General features: G+C 40.7%; 1 protein-coding gene across 6 annotated transcripts in view; it reads left to right on the top strand.

Annotated features, from left to right (window-relative positions):
- SLC25A13 (solute carrier family 25 member 13) overlaps positions 1–18,850 on the top strand; it is a 187,147-nt gene that overhangs the window by 101,272 nt on the left and 67,025 nt on the right. For all 6 annotated transcript variants that reach the window (XM_057504541.1, XM_036894452.2, XM_036894453.2 and 3 more), the window contains 4 exons: positions 13,512–13,658; positions 15,431–15,569; positions 16,309–16,402; positions 16,620–16,704. In XM_057504541.1, coding sequence (XP_057360524.1) covers positions 13,512–13,658; positions 15,431–15,569; positions 16,309–16,402; positions 16,620–16,704 — 465 coding nt within the window. The remainder of the gene's footprint in view (positions 1–13,511; positions 13,659–15,430; positions 15,570–16,308; positions 16,403–16,619; positions 16,705–18,850) is intronic.

Here is an 18,850-nt window from a genome sequence, read left to right as displayed (position 1 = left end):
AAGTGTTGAAAAGAGTACATAAGTAAAACTGGGATACTGATTTACCTCAAACTTGCTAACCTTGGCCAAACCATCCTATTTGGAAGAATTTATTAGTATGTAGTAACCATAGGATTGACGAGTTCATAAAAACTGGGTAGAACCCTGTCACATTTAAAAGACATACGGGCCCTGTGAAATCAGGTGATTTGATGGAAAGTCATGTGACATAGGTCAGGCAGGCAGAATTGGAACTTGAGTGGTTGGCTTATGACTGGTTCTGCTACTGTTCACCAATATTTTGTATGGACGGATGTCCTCATAAGGATTTAATTAGATTCATTTCACCTGAGACCTTTTATAGATAAGCTAGTGGGTGTGGAACTTGACTATGTTGCAATCAGCTGGGGAGCTTTAAAAACTGGTGTTATTTGGGATTAGATTTGACTGGGAATGGGGCAGGGACAGTTTGGGACCCAGGGGCTTCTGCTGTGGCAACCAAGTCTGCAAGTCATTGTTCTCCAGCACGTGCTATGCTTATCCAGGGTTAACTCTGGGGGAGTGGCCTGTGTTTCTGGGGTGCACCCTCATTGGCCCAGTCTCTCCTGCCTTTCTCTTTCTCCTCCCTTCCCCAGTTCTGGGTATGTCATTGGGCCACTGACAATGCCAGTGGAACAGTAGCAACAAGATAGGATTACAAGTGTAGTTTTGCTCCTGAAGCATAATTTTTTAAATGTTTTAATTCCAATATTAGCATTTAGTCACAAGAGGTTCAATATCTATATGATATTAGGTATGTCTGATAAACCACTCTTTTGGATTTTTATACATTCATTTTATATCTCTAGTAACTAAATTTTATTTATATTTTATTAAATATAATATTTAAAAGACTCATTTTAGGCCATTAGCTCACTACGTTTAAATTCTGGGTCTTGAGGAACAATTTGCCAGGGAAATCTCCATCTGTGCTCTGTCACCAGAAGTGTCACCAGTGGGGTATCTTGGTTCCCCTGCTGCTTCGTGTGCCCAAGGCTTGCAGAGCCTTGTGAGGAGTGGTGGGGAAAGGGTTGTGGGGCGGAGGCGGAGGGTGCAAGGACATGCACCTGCCATGTGCTCATTCAGTCAGCATTTAGTGGAACCTATTCTGAGGTACCAGCATATGTAATAGGTTGACTTGAATCACTGCTTCTGTTTTTGACTTTTACTGGTATTATTACGATATATAAAATTTATCATGTTAGTTTGCTTTTATTTTCTTGGCATTTGAATTTTAGAACAAGATGTTTTAAACCTGCCTTTGTCTTTTTTTCAAGCACATTAATGTCTATGAATCCCCATTTTCATTTCAATATAAACATAAACCTACATAGATAACTCAGGTAGAGAATGGGATGTGAGACGTTGGGGTTTTTTTGCTGTTTACAGAAGATGTTGGTGCGCAGTGGGAGATGGTATTCATTTTGATGAGGAATAATTACAATAATGCTATTGAGACAAATGCCTCAAATTGACTTTATGGAACACAGCCTAATTAACTTTTAGTCTTAATGGGATGTTAGCAATAGTGGGGATGATCGTGTTTCCCTTTAAGCAAGTATCAATTATGCTAAATGAGTCCACTGTCAAGCCCTCACAGCAGATTCTAGGCCTTCTTCAAGGTAGGGAGAAGCCCGAGTCAAAGGTTACATGACTCAGGGATTACTAAGTATGTTTCCAGCTACAACTTGTAAGGCATTCACTTATATTTGACTCCATTCTATAACAGTAAATGGAAAAATATCCCACAGTGTCCTGCATGGGACGATTTTGACTTTGTAGCCAAAATGCAAGTGCCAGACTTTTCCTAGATTGAAATGCTTATGGTGGTTACTTATTTTGGTAAGGGCATTGCTTCTGTGCCCCACTGCAGGTCCAGATTTAAAGGAATTAATGGATGTATCATAATAGACTTTACATGAATGCCAGTGAAGTGCCAGCTCTGCGGTCTACCATTGGGCCCTCCTCCTGTGCTTCCTCCCCGCCCCCCAACCCCACCCCCATTCACATGTTTTGTGTGTTTCTTTCTTTGAAATTCTATTTTGAATGCAGGTAGAGCTTCAGACCTCTACTTCAGATACTTTGTATGCTTCCTTTAGGCTCTGTTCTGGATGCAGTGAACTTCTTAAAGGCATAAGGGAGCTTAATCTTCAATATTTCAGGCTCTTGCTAGCAAGCATGCACCCGCCTTTCTGCTCCAGGGCAGGGCTCAGAAACAGGCACCCACTCCCTGGCTGGCGCCGCGGTTATGAAAGCCCATGCTTGGCTGCCTGAGATGTGAAAGAACTACCACCATGCAGGCCACTGCCTGTCACCTGATGAGGAAGAGGAGCAGCCATAGGGACAGCTGAGAAGTGCTTGTGCTGTCAAGGAGCCTCCACAGTACAGAGAAACAACACTGCTCTAGAGTCCTGAAGGTCCTAGAAGTAATTCAGCTTGGCTCCAGCCAACTCAGATGTCACATTTGTGTGTTACCTGGGCTTACGTATGTGCACCTGTTTGTGACTGGTGGGCAGTGCCATTCTCTGCAAGGCCAGATCTTTTTTTTTTCTTCATTTAATGTTTTACTATATTTAAGCAAGTGTGAGTTTGTTACAAGCCTGCACGTGGCTGGGAGGGCTCTGTATGTTCACATGTTTATCTGTGTACTGTTTGCACAAGCTGCCTGCTCTCTGAATTGTGCTGGTCCTGGGCATTGCTGGAAAGCTCATGTGTCATTTTCTGTGCTTTGGTTTTAAATTCATAATATGGTGAATCAGTTTGATATTCTTCGAGCTAAAGTTGCCTTGTTTGTACTTTGCAGCCAAACAATAGTGTTGAAGCAAGTAGCAGAGATACAGAATCTCCTGTCCAGTCTCGGTCCTTGTTGACAGGGAAGGATATCAGCAGACAGTGGAGTCACAGTCCCAATACCTCATTGTTAATACTGCTGGATCTTCTGTTGCTATTTTCTTTTTTTATGCCCAATTTTGTCATTTCCACTTAACTTCATGAGTGTTGGTGTCAATGTGAATACACTGTGGGTGGGTATGTATGTGTATTTTAAAATATCCTATAAAATATTCTATTTAAAATACTCTCTCCATACATCTCTACTCTCAGCTCCTAGAGTAAAACTCTAATTTTATGGTTGCTAGTTGAAAAATGGATTTTAATATGCTGAATTTTTTAGAAAACAATGTGGAGAAATTTTCCTTTTCTATACCTGATGGAACTCCTGTTCATAAATGGTGTTAACATAAAACTCTCTAAAAATACCCAGTTTAGAAGTATTTCTTGTGCTGAGTATTACTACTCCTGGGGCAAACTACCCAGTTTAGCAAATGTTTGCTGAACATGCAGTGTTTGCCCAGAGGCCTTGTGCTAAGGGCCAAGAGGTTCAGAGATAACATCTTGAGACACTTACAAGGTACAATTCTAGGGGTTATTCCTATGTTTATCTGACAGATCAAAGGGCTAAGTACAAGCAGGTATAAATCCCATTTTATAGATGAGAAGACTGAGGCCTATCACGTTCGAGGCTTTTAGCGGTATCTCATTAGGGATTTTGATTTGCATTTCCGTAATGACTAATGATGTTGAGCATCTTTTCATATGCTTATTGGCCACTTACATATCTTCTTTGGAGACCTGTCCGTTCAAAACTATTGCCCATTTTTTATTGGGTGGACATTGTAGGCAACTGTGAGCACAAAGGGAAGTGCCTCAAACTTTTCTGCCAAATTACTCTATGGAGACCATAAGAAGAGGCACTCTCAAAAAAAAGAAGTAATAATAGTAACAATCTTTATAATTTACAAAGTGCTTTTAACTATTTTATTTCCAATTAAGAGCATCCCTCAATATACCATTATCCCCTATAATATGCAAAAGAATAAACAGACTCTAGGGTAAAGTTTTGCATTTAAAGGTAATCTTCAGGGGAAAATGCTCATGGCTTTCATTAGGTTCCCAAAGGAACACCGCTGAAGAGTAGAGCAAAACTGTCCTAGACCTCAGCTCCCTCCATAAGGTCACAGACATGAGAGAATCAGAACTGCTGGTACCACTCTACTACACTGTCTCCAGGGCCACGGCTATGAGCAGTTAGTTTCTCTTGGTGGAAATGGCCATGCTTCTGAATAGGGGTGTACAAGTCACACATTACTGGCCATCTGGCATTTCTCACCCCCACCCATTTATTGCCAGATGTGATAATAACAAAAGCCCTTAGTAAGGGTGCATATTATGTTATCTCCCTTTACTTTTTGATGTTTTATAATTATAGATCTATATTTCACATAAAATTATGACAATTTTAAAATAGTCTGTGCATAGGATTTTCTAGTGTCTCCAATCTCAGGATAGAAAAGTTTAGGATTGCTACCAAATGCAACATACTTGTTAGCTAGAAAACACTTTCTCCAAACTGGCTCTCATAGAGCAGTTCCCAGTTTAGAAAGTGCTTTTACTTATCCTTATAATCACCTTAGGTGTTCAGCAGTCACTATTGTTTCTGTATGAAAGAGAAGCTCTCAGAAGCTTGGAGAAGCTTTCTGGATTTGTTCAAGTTGAGACAGGTAGAATTGAAATTGATTTTTATTTTCCTAAATCTCTAGCAGTGTTTTTCAAATTTTGTATAAAATTTTTCTGAAGTGATTATTTCAAAAGGCAGAGTCCTGGGCCTCTGTCTCCCCACAAGGCTCTGATACAGTAAGTCTGGTTAGGGCCTAAGAAACTGCCTTTCAAACAAGTGGCTGAATTGTGATGTTCCAGATAGTTTCAGGGCCACCCATTGGGAAGCAGGGTTTAGACTGCAAAACCCCAACTGTTTAAAAGCACTGAATCTGTTCTCCAGGTCTTCATCCTCATATTGATGAGGAGTTTGAAGAGGCAAACATGATCAGATCATTCTGACTGTGACAAATTAAATGGAGAGGGCTATGACTAAGGAAAGGGAAACTAGTTGGTCACTTTCTAATCTAAAAACAGCCATGGCCTAGGTTGGAGGTTAATGGTGATAAGCCAAAGTAAATGGGTTCAAGAGAAAAAGGGATGGGCCTGACCAGGCTTGGTGGTTTAATAGGATGGGGACACTTAAGGATATGACTTCTAGGGCTGACTCCTAGGTTTAGGCTTGGGCAGACGGTGGTGGTCTGCTGAGATGGGGAGCACAAGGGGGGACGCTTAATGAAGGGTTGCAGAACAGGGTGGCAAGTATGCTGCTGGACTGTTTCCACCTGTCTCAGTTCCTTGGAATTAAAATGGTATGACAGGACTCCAGGACCTATGGGCCCACAGACTTGGGCATTTCCAAGGAATTCTGTTCCCCATCTTACCGAACCAGGAAATTTCTTGTTTCCAGAGGCCTTCATGCTCTTGCTCTAGGAAGAGGAATCATCAAGAAATCAACAATGCTCTAATTGGTGAACAGGCCAGATTTTCAATTTGGGGTTAGTCAGCCAAGAAATGGTTAGCTGGCTTGGGAGGGAATAGTACTAAAAAAATTCTCTGACGTTGCTCATGAAATACAGTTTAACAATGAAGTTACTGGACCCAACAGAGAGCCTTGATCACAAAGGTGTGTTTTGCTATGACTTTATTCATGTCCCCCTTTTGTTAGAAGAGGTGAGTCATAGTTGAGAGAGGTGGGAATAGGACCTGGATGCCCCTGCTCAATAGAGAGCTGGTGTCCTGGACTGGCCGTTAACGTTGGTAAGGACCCTTGTTGTCAGGGAACATGAGCCCAGTGCCAGCCCCATGGGTTGGGTTGGATACCAGAACATACTCATTCTAGTAATGCAACTGAACAATTTTAGCTCCTTTTGTTAATCAAATTTACCATTATTGCAGCTTATGGGTCAGCATGGCATACAGATCAGCCCATATCTTTTCTGTGTAAAACAGACATTGTTGTCATTCAGGTTCAGAGCCGTCGAGAGCAATGCTCTGGAAGTCTGTGGCTCCCAAGTGCTGGTGGTGGCTGCGTGTTCCTCTGGAGGCCAGAGAGTCACCGCTCCTAGTTAGCCATAGTCTGGGCTTTCTGGTATTCTCACTTACAGTTCTTTACTATGTTTGGCATAGCATTCTTATATAAGGCAAAACTTCCAACACAAAGGGCTATGTATGTTAAAAAAAGAAGTTCCCAGCCACTACCACCACCAAACAAAAGAAAACATGACCTTTAACCAATGCAGCACCATCAAGCTTTGAAATTGCTAGAACATTGCAGGTGTTAACAAAAACAATCCCTTGTAGAACTTGCTAAAGCCACAGTTGTTTAAACAGTTGAGTGGACACCTAACAAGGTCTTTGTTAGAACAGTGACCGAAGCCATTTTTGCCTCTTTTTGTCCCCCCCACCACCTGCCATCTGTATTAGTTAAAATATCTAGACAATGGATCTTTAGTAGCCATAGACCATGACTGCATTTGCATTTCTAACATGTGAGTGCGCTTTTTATGATGATTTTAAGTTGCCCCAGGTGTGGTCTGCAATACAGCTCTGGTACTCTTTCATAAATACAGCCCCTCTTGATGATCCAAAATGAAATAATGAGTAAAAGTAGCAAATGTCAGCTCTTCCAAGAGATAAGATTGTGTTTTGTGTCCAAATGGAAGCCATCACTGGTTAGCACAGATGTGCTAATATCCTGGTCCCTGGGAGAATTTGATGCATGACGCATTTCATTCACATTGCACTTTCTACTCACTGGACTGAGGAAATCAGAATTCATCATGCTGTTGTGCCCATGGTGTTCATCAGCTTACTGTTTTGTTGGGCAGCCTGTTGTGCAGGCTTTTACTCTAACATCCTGGTAAAGATGAACACTCCATATGGCATCGCCCAGCTATTATCCACTGTGAAGTTTAACATTAAATCAGAAGATCAAGGAAATTGAGACGGAAAAGCTCTGTCCTTGGTTTCTGCCAAGGTGTTGCCAAGCACACAGTGCTGCATACAGCCCTGCTTCTAGAGGCCTTTGGGGTAAAAGGCCCCACTCAGTGAATTGGGGATGAAATTTCACCCTGAGCTCTGGAAATATGACTGCCTGAGCTGAGTGTGGGGAGCACAGAAAAATGTTAGGAATGAGAGCTACTTATCACTCTACCTGCTCCATTGCTAAGTTCCATTTTTACTCTGTTCAAAAATATGTTGATCTTTATTTTAGCTAGAATTTTTTTCTCCAAATTAGCATTGAATTATGAAAATGAAGTGGATACTTACATATTAAATAGTATGCAGGTTCTGGTATTTAATGCAATACAGAATTTATTTGAAATAGGGCTAAATGTGATACTGTATTTTTTAAAGAAACCATCTTTTAGGCATTTTGGTCCTTGTTGTCATAAATAATTACCTGCATTTCCCCCAGAATTCTTCCACCTCTACCCTTAAAAAGGGATGCTTCTGAATCATATCCTTATTGATACCTCCCTGCTTTTATTAAAGTTTTAGATGATTTTTCAAATTTCAAAACTGTGCAAAGCACACAAGTGCAAATGAACTAGGGGTCTTTTTTGGTGTTCTGGGCTTTATAATATAAAATCATCTGGATCTGCTGCTTGTTTTGAAGGTCTATTGCTCTATATCTTTTTGTTCCTGATAAATTGTCCTTAGGCTGAAGCACAAACTTCCAGGTCTGAATAGAGGTAGAGAGAATTTTGCATTCAAAATATACCCACTTGAAAATTGGTGATTATTAAGGAAATGACAGGCCTGAAACTATTAGAAGCATGAATGTTAGACCTAAAGTGGTGTAACCCCTATATATGTTTATTTCTGTACAGCCAGCAATTTTAAAGAGTCTGATTTTTTTTTCCCCTGCAGCAATCTGAATGGGTGTGTTGGAGTAGTTGGAAACTGCTGTAATAAAAGCCTATTCCATTAATCATCATGCACCAGAATAGAGGGAACACAAAACAGTTCGCTGGCAAATAGTAAAGAAAAATTGGGCCTCCTTTCATGTGCTTGAGCAGAACTGCCTTAGCGTGGGCTGTACAGCTCCGTCTCTGCAACCTTCTGGCCTTAGGTGAAGGAGGCCCCTTCTCATCAGTCCTCACTGGCGCCATCAGCAGTGCTCACAAAGCACCCCTCTGCCTGGCACCTGTAAGAGCTCTCTTTGCAGAGCTATGCCATCTTCCCAGCGCGCTGGGTTTTCCAGAAGGTGTCAAGCCTTCAATTTTATTGTCTATACTGACCTATTTAGGTATCAGTTCCATTTTTGTCATCTGCCTGCTCTTTGTATGTACTGTGAGAGGATCTCATCTATTTCTATGACCATTACTGTTCTCTTCTGGATTTTGAGAGGCCTCCCCCTGTAGGGAACAGGCAGTCCTGTAGGTTAAGATTGTATCACCAGAGCCAGACTGCCTGGGTGCACATCTGGTTTCATTGTTAGCATCATGTGACCTTCAGCTGCCTTTGCCTCATTTTTCCACCTACAATGTGGAGGTGATGATAGGGCCCACCTTACAGGACTTTTGGGAGGATGCAAAGAAGTGAAGCAGGAACACACAGCAGTCCCTGGAGCCTACTAGCATGCACTTAATAACACTAAGTGAATTAGCCTTCGGGGTAGTATTTTTTTCCTCAAGGTCCTATTATCTACATTTCCCAAATTTACATATTTCTCTGCACCTCTAGCTTTTTTTGGTTTGTAGCTTAACATCTGTTTATAACATAAGCTTATCTCACTCCAGGTTCCTCATCGTGATCTGCCTCCTCTTCCCTCTGACATGTTTTCCTTTGTGGTAGGGTCTCCTGTCCTTATCCAAGGTGAGCATTCTTTGAGATAGATCTTGCTTCATTTTTGCAAACAAGTCATCACCAAAACTTTTCTTAAAGTCTCTTTTCCAGTTATGGGTCCAAATCTACCTACTGATTCTCATACTTATGACCTTACCCAAGGCAGCATACAGTAGCTGAAAATCTCTGTTTTGGAATCAGTTGACACCTTGGTATAGGTCTCAGCTCTGCCACCATCTATCTGTGGGATTTTGGACTAGCCACTCAGCCTCCCTGAGCTGTCGGTGCCTCTCTGTAAGATGAGGATATTAGTACCTCACAGAATGATTGTGAGGCACAGATGAAGTACTGTCTTTGAAGTTCTTGACATGGCCTCTGGCCTGTGTGGTAAGCATTTAGCTCTTACTGATACTCTCCAATTTCTCTAAGGCTTCACCTCTGTGTTGCTGTGGCTTGTTCAGAATGACTCCGAAGCACCACTGTTCCTTACTAGGTGATTTTCTTGAAAGATCAACCAACTTATATTGGAAGGGGCTTTAGAGGGTTTTAAAGCATTCACCTTAACAAAAATCAAAGCTACTGTTTATTAAGTGCTTACCGTGCATGACATTTAGTTTTTACTACCATGTACAGTAGATGTTGCTGGGGCTTAGGTACAGATACACCCCTAAGCCCTCCCATCCATGAGTGTCATGACTGATAAATTTGAGCTCTGCCCATTCCTGTTCCAAACTTCAGATTTTTGTCATCATAACATATTCTTTCGTAACCCCACCTATTAAATAACACAAAATAAACTCCCTGTTGCATGTGCCTCAGACTTGAGTGGAACAGATATTTCCAGTGACTGGGAGCCTACTACTTTGCAGGGTAGCCCATTACATTGCTGAATAGCTGTACAGGTTAAATACTTTGGTGTTCTGTGCTAAAACCTGATTCCTATATTTTCTGTCCATTTATTTTTGTTTTTAAATACAGAGAGCCAGTGTAGCTTCTTTTTTATAGTATAGTCCTTTAGCTTTTAAATATTTGAATGTAACTACTGCTTTCATATTGTCCTGCCCTCCCCAGCTTACCTTGGAAATGCACGTTATCTTTCGTATGGTCTATATCATGCATACCAAATGCTCCTGGTTCCGTTTTTATTATCCCTCTGGGTTCGGGTCTATCAACCAGCAGGGTCTTGGTAGTCCTAAGTACATGTTAGGTTTTCCTTAGATAGCTTTTGAGGTGCCAGCGGAGAGATTTATTCTAAGTCACTCTGCCATGAGTAGCTAGCCTGGATGTTTATTTCAAAGGCCATTCATTCCTGCATTGAGTACTTACACAGTACCTGTGTGTCAGCTCCCACGGGCCTCCTTATCTGTCGTTCTCCTCAGACTTGAGGTTGTGAGGAAGGGGTAAGCGGTGAGCAAGGCCAGGAGGTCCTTTAGATTTGGGTCTTCTCCACAGTCTCAGCTCTAGTTGGGCGAACAGTCACGGCACTCTGAATGCACAGAAGATTTTTGACTTAATGAAAGTTTTGGGAATTTTATTGCTTTCTCATGAAAATAGGCAACAGAAAAATCTAGTACATTAAGAGTAATTTAAAAGCAAATTGAATTTTTATCTTCTCATAACTGATGAGATTCCTGAATGTCAAATATATTTTATAATCAAATTCCTGACAGTAGCATTATCCAGGCTTCCCGTGTAATATAAGAAAATGTTGGGAACATTGTTGATGGGGCGGCAGTACCGGGGTCTGAATTCCAATTTTGCTACTTCCTTTCAGTGAGACCTTATCTTCTTCAACTGCTACAATGAGGTTCATAATAGTACCTACCTCATAGCATTGCTGTGAGCATTAAATGAGTTTATTATTACAAAGTGCTTTAGAACCATGTCTGGTACATACTATGTGCTCACTAAATGCTTTTATCATGGTTGTGTTGGTTGAGGTAATAGTTCCATTTCTTCACTCAAAAGACGAAAGAGTCATGACATAAACAGATGTTCTTCAGAAGGTGATTTACATCTTTAATAAGCTACTTCTAAGTTTAGGGATACACTTAACTAAATGTTTCCTGATATCCTACTACTGAGAGAACTTACTGTAGATCTCATTCTTGTTTTTCATGGAATTTGTAATGTCCCTGATTTTTGAGAGCTATTGGAAATGTATTCTCAAGTTGTTCACCATTAGGGTTAAAAGTGCTTTCTTCTTCCATGATCAAGGGATCCCTGCTGGTAGAGATTTAATTGTGAAAGTGTAGGCCCAGAAATGCATAGTGACTCCGGCCTCACAAAGGTGCCCTCTGCCCTGCGGTGCAAGCATCTGACCCCACTTTGGTTTCTGTTTCCCAATTTGGCATTCTGAACCCTTTGGACTTAGTGTTCTGAGGAGATGGGGTGGCCAAGGAAAGTGGTGCCATTTTTGGTGTAATGGACTGAGGATCCCAAAGATTCTACTTGATTTTTAAACTGGGGGAATGGTAAATAACTGGACGCACCTTCTGTTGTTGCAAGTAACCTTGGCTTATGATAGAGTTAGTGGGTCTGGCAGTTTAAAGGAGACTGTGTTCATTTATGTTCAGTTGATTACATACTGTGGCCATTTCTCATCATAGGCTGTTTAACAGTTGGGTCCTTCCTCTGTCTTCAGTTGCAGGCACTTGTACAGAGAACCTCTTTTGTTCACTAGATTGTGATTTTTTTATTTAATCGGTTTTACAGAGTAGCCATCGCTGATGATTATCTGCCTGTACTGAGTACCAGCTATATACCTAAAGCATCTGTCTGCATCATAAGCGGGATGAACAGGTTCCCTTTTCCCTGGGAAGGTAGGAAGAAGGACAGCAGTATAAACAACTGATCACAGTGTAAGGTGGAATAAAGCAAGTCTTACAATTGAGGGTCAAGCAGGAGGCCACATGATCAGATCAGTTCTTTTCGATTAGAAGGCCTAGTTATATTTACCTGACTGCTGGCATTTGAGCCAAGCCTGGAGAAATTAGTAGGATATCAGGAGCTAGAAAAAGAGGCATCAGTCTACATTAGGTGAAGGGAAGGGTGTGGACAAAGGCCTAGATGCCAGAAAGTCTGGCAGGGCCAGGCATTGGGGAGGCTGGAAACAAGGCTCCTTGTAGGGTCTTGGGTTCAGTGATTCTTTTGGCCTTTACAAGTTTTCCACATGGATAATATTCTCTATAAACAGTCAGAAATTCTGGTCCCAGATCTGGGAGTCAAGCCTTACAAGAAATCTTTGAGCCCTTGAGAGAAGGGCTTTGAGTAGGAGAGTAGAGTGAGAAGACTTTGAGGACAGAGGGCTGACAGATGCCTCCCATTTAAGGGGTGGCTGGAAGTGGCACTAAGGAAGTGGTCCAGAAGAGGTTTCCAGCAGAGACAGGCTAGATCAAAACTGGCAGATGTCCTAAGACTGGCAGAAAGCCTCAGAAGAGGCTTTGGAATAGGTGTAAGAATTCTGATTCTTAGTGTTGTACTGTCTTATTACATTTTTTATTTTAGACACTTTCAAACTGCAAAAAATGACCCACCGAAACATGACCCCATTATCCAACTTCAATTATGAATATTTTATCAACTTTCATCTCCCCGCCTCCTTGGGGAGGAGAAAGGAGATAGAGTACTTTAAAGACTCTCAGACTTCTGTCATTTTCCCCATACTCTAGTTTGCACTACTTCATAAGGGCAATTCATTTTTACACCCCTACAGGTCATTTTATCTCCAAAGTTAAAAAGAATTCTTCAATATTATCTAATAAAACTTCTTTTCATTTAAGTAATTTGAAGTCCTTGAGAGCTGCATCATTGCTGCTTTTTAATTCCACAGACATTAGATCTCACTTTGAGGGTCCTTTTGGGAAAGGGGCAGAGTGTAGTGAGGAAGACAATACAGAGCTCTCTGCGGAAGAGATGCTTCTCCTACCTGGCACATCATAGGTTTCAATGGAAAGCTCTGTTTTAATTTGTATATACACCTATCCTCTAGGGATAGCAATGGAAATCTAAGATTAGGCTTCCTATCTTTAAATCATATGAACTAAAACATCTCTCCAGTGGTTTTGCCAGCTCTGACCCACATACCATCTGATCCCTAATTCTAAAGCAGTGGTCCTTAGTTGGTTCATTCATTGGCCCACTCTGGAGACACTTTTGATTTTCAGGGTCTTGAGGGGAAGAGACTACTGGTGTCTAGTGGGAAGAGGGAGGGTCGAGATGTGCAGGACAGACCCCACAAGAAAGGCTTACCTGCCCAAAATACCAGTAGTGTCAGAGGAAGACCGTGTTCCAGAGGGGAACCGCCCTTGTCAATCTGTTGTTACATCACATGTTTATGTACCAGGTTATCATTAAGAATTTTTCTCTTCTTTGAAAAGAGGTTAATGTCCCTGTAGGTGTTTTTCTTTTGATCACCTGCATCACCTAAGCTGGGTTTGGCCAGATCTTTGAGCCTACCAAACCCTATTCCAGTTTTTATTTTCTTTATCCTTGGACTCTAGCAGAGCACAGGGTTGATTTCTTCTTTGGGGGTAGGAGATTTAAGGTGTGATGTACTTTCTTAAGACATGTTTGCTGGTCTGATCAAAGTTCTCTCTTTGGAAGGAGATAATAGCTTGGGATGGGTGTGGGGGGTGCTATTTGACAAGCAGGTGGGGCTTATTAAATCAATATAACCTTTATTTATTTACCCTGATTTGAAATTGAGCAGTAATTGGTAGTAACTGAGAATCATGCATTAACTATTTCACTTTCTTTATTTGTAGGAAATACAGTTGGAGCACGCGAAGCAAGCCTTTGTGCAAAGGGACAGTGCCAGGACGGGAAAAGTCACAGCCGTTGACTTCCGACACATCATGGTCACCATCCGCCCCCACGTCTTAACACCTTTTGTAGAAGAATGTCTAGTAGCTGTAAGTTGTAACTTGCCCTAGTGAAGCAGTTTATTTTACCTGGCATGAGCTCAGTAACTAAGGGGTTATAAGAAAATTCTTACAAATTATGTAGAGTTTTTTATGTTAACACATTAACATTTTCTCAATGTGATCATGTATATCACACATGCAGTGTGTTTTTGCTAATTTTAGTGAGTAGGTTAATGTTTTCTGGGTAATATAGACTATCTTAAAGAAATGTATTGACTGGTTTTATGAAAAAAGAAACACAAAATTTATGATCCCATGTAATTTTGCTTCATATTTTGAGGTATGTCAAGTGCTGATCTTTGCTTTTATCTACTCTCCAAAGCAAAAAAGATTTTTAAAAATAGTGCACACGGATAGTATTTTTGAGTAGCCAGCAGATCACTCACTGAACGTGTGTTGAGTTGCCAGTGGCAAACATGGTGGGCAAAGCCCTGCTGTCCAGGGCTGTGGAGCTTCTGTTCTAGAGGGTGTCCAGTCTGTCTCCTTACCTCATGGACCTGAGGGTGTCCCAGAACATTCTATGGTGGTGCTTCCCAAGCTTTGGTCATGGAGCGTAAGAATCACCAGGGATAATTATTAAAAATACAGATTCTAAGGTCTCCTCCATGCCTTCGATTCACCATCTACTGATGGTGAGGTCCTAGAATCCAGTATCTAAAGCTTCCTACATAATTCTGGTGAACACTTGTTTGAAAATCCTTAACACAGTGGTAACTACTTTTGTTAATCCCAGGGAGAAGATTTCTGGAGTATTTTTGCCATCCTCTGGGTTTCCCATTCTATAGGCAGGAAAAATTGTCATTTTTCCCTTTTCCTTTTTTTTGCCTGGTGCCTCTTTTCAGAGACATGACATTCTGACAGACCTTTTCCACCCTGGCACTGCGTTAATCTAGCTCCTTTTCTTGGTCCTCCCCATCCCCGCTTCATTCTAACCTCTCATGGCAGCTATTTTAAATGATTACTAAGTGAAGATTTATGTGGTTGTTTCCTTATAAAGAAGTGCCTTCCTAATAAAAATATTTTGCCTTGTTAGGAAAGGATAGAATTTGAAACCCGAACTGAAGTCTCATTCATAATGGACATGCTGTCTGCTTTCCTTGTCCCTGTGAAGAAATACGGTTTCTTACAAGTTCTGATTATCAGAATTCTGACCATGAAAGCATATGACATTTCATAATTTTACTATACTATAGTTGTTTGCTGGAAACCCCATCAAGTAAAGTCTGTACTTAAATGATTATTTATTGCTAATTAGAAGTAACATAACAAATCATGATATTAATGTTAGATTGACCCCTTTTCATAGTTTGTGTTGGTAAAATAGAGTTTTGCATGTGTAAGCACATACATGTGTAGGTATTTGTGTATACATATAATTTTATAATATACTTTTGCATGTCTAAGCCTTAAGGATTGCTCATTAGATGAAATAAAATTATAAAACATTTCCAATTGAAATTTGAACTCTATAAATTACTACTGGCCCTGTTGTTACAATCCTACACATGTATTTATTTAGTGTTCTAGGACTTTTGTGAGCAGAGTACAAGTTCTGGTCATGATTAGTTGCAGTTACTTCTAAAAATCATTTATGGTTTTTTTTTTTTTAAATGTGGAAGAAAAATACAGCCACTTCTTATACATGTATTCTTGATTATATGCCAAACTAGCCCTTGACAAACGTACTTCTGAGTCCTCTTCATTCTATCAATACTTTGTTTATTTTTCTTCTCCTATCTTTTATTTTCAACTTATGTGAGGCTGCTGGAGGTACCACGTCCCATCAAGTTAGTTTCTCCTATTTTAATGGATTTAATTCGCTCTTGAACAACATGGAACTCATTAGAAAGATCTACGGCACTCTGGCTGGCAGCAGGAAAGACGTAGAGGTGACTAAGGGTGAGTGAGACTAAATCGGAGGTCTTGCCTGCAAGTATCTTGGTGTATGAAGGCAACCAAGAGTTTATGTTAGAGATTTTTGTACTACATTGCCACGTATTAACCATATGGTGTGTCCTTCATCCTTTGATCAGACAGAAAAAAGCAAACAATCTTCCGCAAGTGTTTAAATAAACCAAAGACAGTCTTTGAATGACAGAATGAGAGAACCACATGAAATTTCTTAAAGGTTTTCAAATCTTGCTAGAACCTGAGCTACATTGGCAGTCTCCAAAGTGGCCTTCAGAAGTGTATGAGGAATTCCATAAACTTACACTGGTGACAGTGTAAGCTGATCTACAATCTCTGAGCAAGATATCAGCATTTTAATGGGATTTCTTTTTAAAACAGAGAATTCCCTTAAGAATTCCACAGTGTCAGTAATATAATCTCTTGGGACCTGTGCCTATGAAGTTTCATATCTACTTCCTTGTTTTCTCTGACCTGCAATTTGAGAAATAGCCTGTGTCATTTATTCAAAGGCTTCAGATGAAAGCAAGCTTTTAAAATCAATGTTAGAGGCACTCTCATGCACACTATGAAGAACAGCAAAAATTATTACCCTATTTGGATTGACTTGAATTCTACAACTGATAGTAAGGTTTTGTGATGTTCACTCATTCCAATGCCTTGAGTTAATGCTGCATTTAGTGGCTATTTCTTCTTGAATCTTTCCCTTTTAACTCTTTTTTCCATACAGAAGAGTTTGTTCTGGCAGCTCAGAAATTCGGTCAGGTTACACCCATGGAAGTTGACATCTTGTTTCAGTTAGCAGATTTATATGAGCCACGGGGGTAAGTTGGCCTCTTTTTTTTTTTAATTAGCTTAATAAAAGGAGGTTAGGAGGTGGGGGTAGGAGGAGGGCAGCAAACCAGGAGAAAAAGAAGCCAAATTAAAGAGGACTCTGAAATACAGGAAACAAAAAGGGGAACATTTTAAAATTACATAGTGTAAATCTTAATAAATTTTTATCTTGTCGCTGCTTGTGTTTGTTTTTTCTTTTCCTCCCAGACGTATGACCTTAGCAGACATTGAACGAATAGCTCCTCTGGAAGAGGGCATTCTGCCCTTCAACTTGGCTGAGGCCCAGAGACAGGTGGGCAAAAAGAGCAAATGTGCTTCCCCATGTAGGGCACCCCAGACTTGTGCCCCTTGCAAAGTGCCTTTTTGGCACTGGCATCTGACCTACCATCTTTCCATTTTGCACCAGAAATCCAGACAATTTCAAAAGGCTGTAAAGAGAAATTATTTAGAGATGTTCTGATTAGCATATATATAGTTGGCAATTGCTTGTTTCTTCCAAAGATGGGGTGATTTCCTAACTGCACTGGAAGCATAACTCTCCCCACATAGGCATATATTTTCTTCTTTACAAATTCTCGCGTTGAGAGATGTGGGTCAGGGGTGCTGTTTTGGTGTTGCTGTCCCAACGAAGTGGCGCATCGCTAAATGAAAGCCATCCTTGCTCCAAAGAGAGGGCCTTTGTCAGTGCATTGTCTAACTGCCATGCCTTCCGTTTTTCTGAATATCAAAATGAGATAATTTTGTTTAGTCTGGAGTAATAGTTTGAAGGCTTTTAGACCTATTTTCTCTGTGAACGGATTCGTAAGTTATGTGGAAACAATTTGAGGAATGCTAAATTTTATTTTATGGTTAACAGAAACCAATCTCTTGAAGTTGTGGGAGTCAGAAACTTAAGACATGGGACCTCCCCGTTTAACCCTTGCTCGGCTTTCTGTAGATCAGAGTTAGAGAATAAAAGCCTTCATGGCATGTGTTGTGCTTACATCCACTCACAGACAGGCAACGTTTTAGAAAAATACATCTTGTAAGGCAAAGCCCTCTCTGAGTCCTAGGAGACTTAACAATTTTTGGTTTGAAACTCTGGGTCTGTGCAGAGACGCCAGTTTGACCACAATGGGTTGATGCGGGCTACATTTTTAGGACTGGCAGGCCCCGCGCCAGGACCCCCTCCCTACAGCTCTTTCCCACCCAAATGCAGTGGCAAGTCTGTGTGCGGCATGTAACTCAAAGTTGTGGGTGTGTGCTCAGTAAATCCTAACTAGGCACCTCTGGGAGGCCAGCTGGGCGTTGTTAAAAGGGGAAGCCGGTTTCCCTGAGTCTGGGGAGAGAAATGTGTAATCACATGTAGAGGTGGAAGCAACATTGCTCTCCCCTTCCTTTGATTTGTAAACCCCACTTACCAGACTGTTATCTTTTCGTCTCTATGTGACTTGCTGTTGTCGAAATTTGGGGATTAAGAAAAAGCGAAAAACAGAGAGGTTGTTTTAGGTTCTTCCTGTTCTCCAGCTGGCAGTGGTATCCCACAGTTTTTCTCTGTGCCCTCTGCCACTTGGGGTTGTTTACAGTGGGTGCCTGTTGATACTGGCCGTGAGCGGGTTAGACAACATTGATGAGATTTACAGCAGGAAACAACTGGCTGCTGCTTAGAGGTTCAGAGGAATTCAGAATGGCCTTGCCTGGAATATTCTTTACTTTGTACACCCCGGTGGGCCTGACAACATTGACAGACTCAAGCAATGGAGGTCATTCACCTGGTAGACTCAGTGGTAACATTTATCCTCTACCAGAGTACAGTAGGGACCTTTCTTGTCTCTTTTACAAGCATGCTGCCTTCTGTCTTCAGAAAGATTAATTAACAGTCTGGGGTTTTGTGTATTTTGTCTTCTAGGTGAAGAATTAGTGGTAGTGGTAGATCTCCTCCCACCTCCATTATTTTCAAAGTATTTTCACTTGTTATTTTGATGCCAGCACCTTCCTAAGTGTAGCATATTTAGACCCATGTAAATAAAAGTGTCTTTTCATATGGATACATCTGTCAAAATGAAGTCACTATTGATTTCCACCTGTACAGGGATGGAGTTGGAAACACCTATGGAATATGCAGAAGAAATGTTTCACATTCTTACAGATGCATATTTCTATGTAAAGCTATTTTCAGTTAAATGACTTTGAAGGAGATTCCAAATAATCTCATTGTATTGAAATTGTGGTACATTGACAGCAACTAAAATTCAGTGGGTTGATAGCTGGAATTGGTAATTATCCTCATTGTTAACAGATTTTAATTATGGCTTTTGAAGAAACAGATCTTATTGAATGTATTTATTCATTCAACAGGTATTTATTAAGCACTAATTATATGCCACCTTCATATGACAACTCTGTGTGACATACAATTACTATTTTATTTATATAGAGAAAGAAATGCAATACTCTGA

Source organism: Manis pentadactyla, chromosome 7 (genome assembly GCF_030020395.1).
Source record: "Manis pentadactyla isolate mManPen7 chromosome 7, mManPen7.hap1, whole genome shotgun sequence".
NCBI lineage: Eukaryota > Metazoa > Chordata > Mammalia > Pholidota > Manidae > Manis > Manis pentadactyla.
Note: the sequence above shows the minus strand (reverse complement) of the source record. Positions and strands in the feature narration are given on the sequence as shown.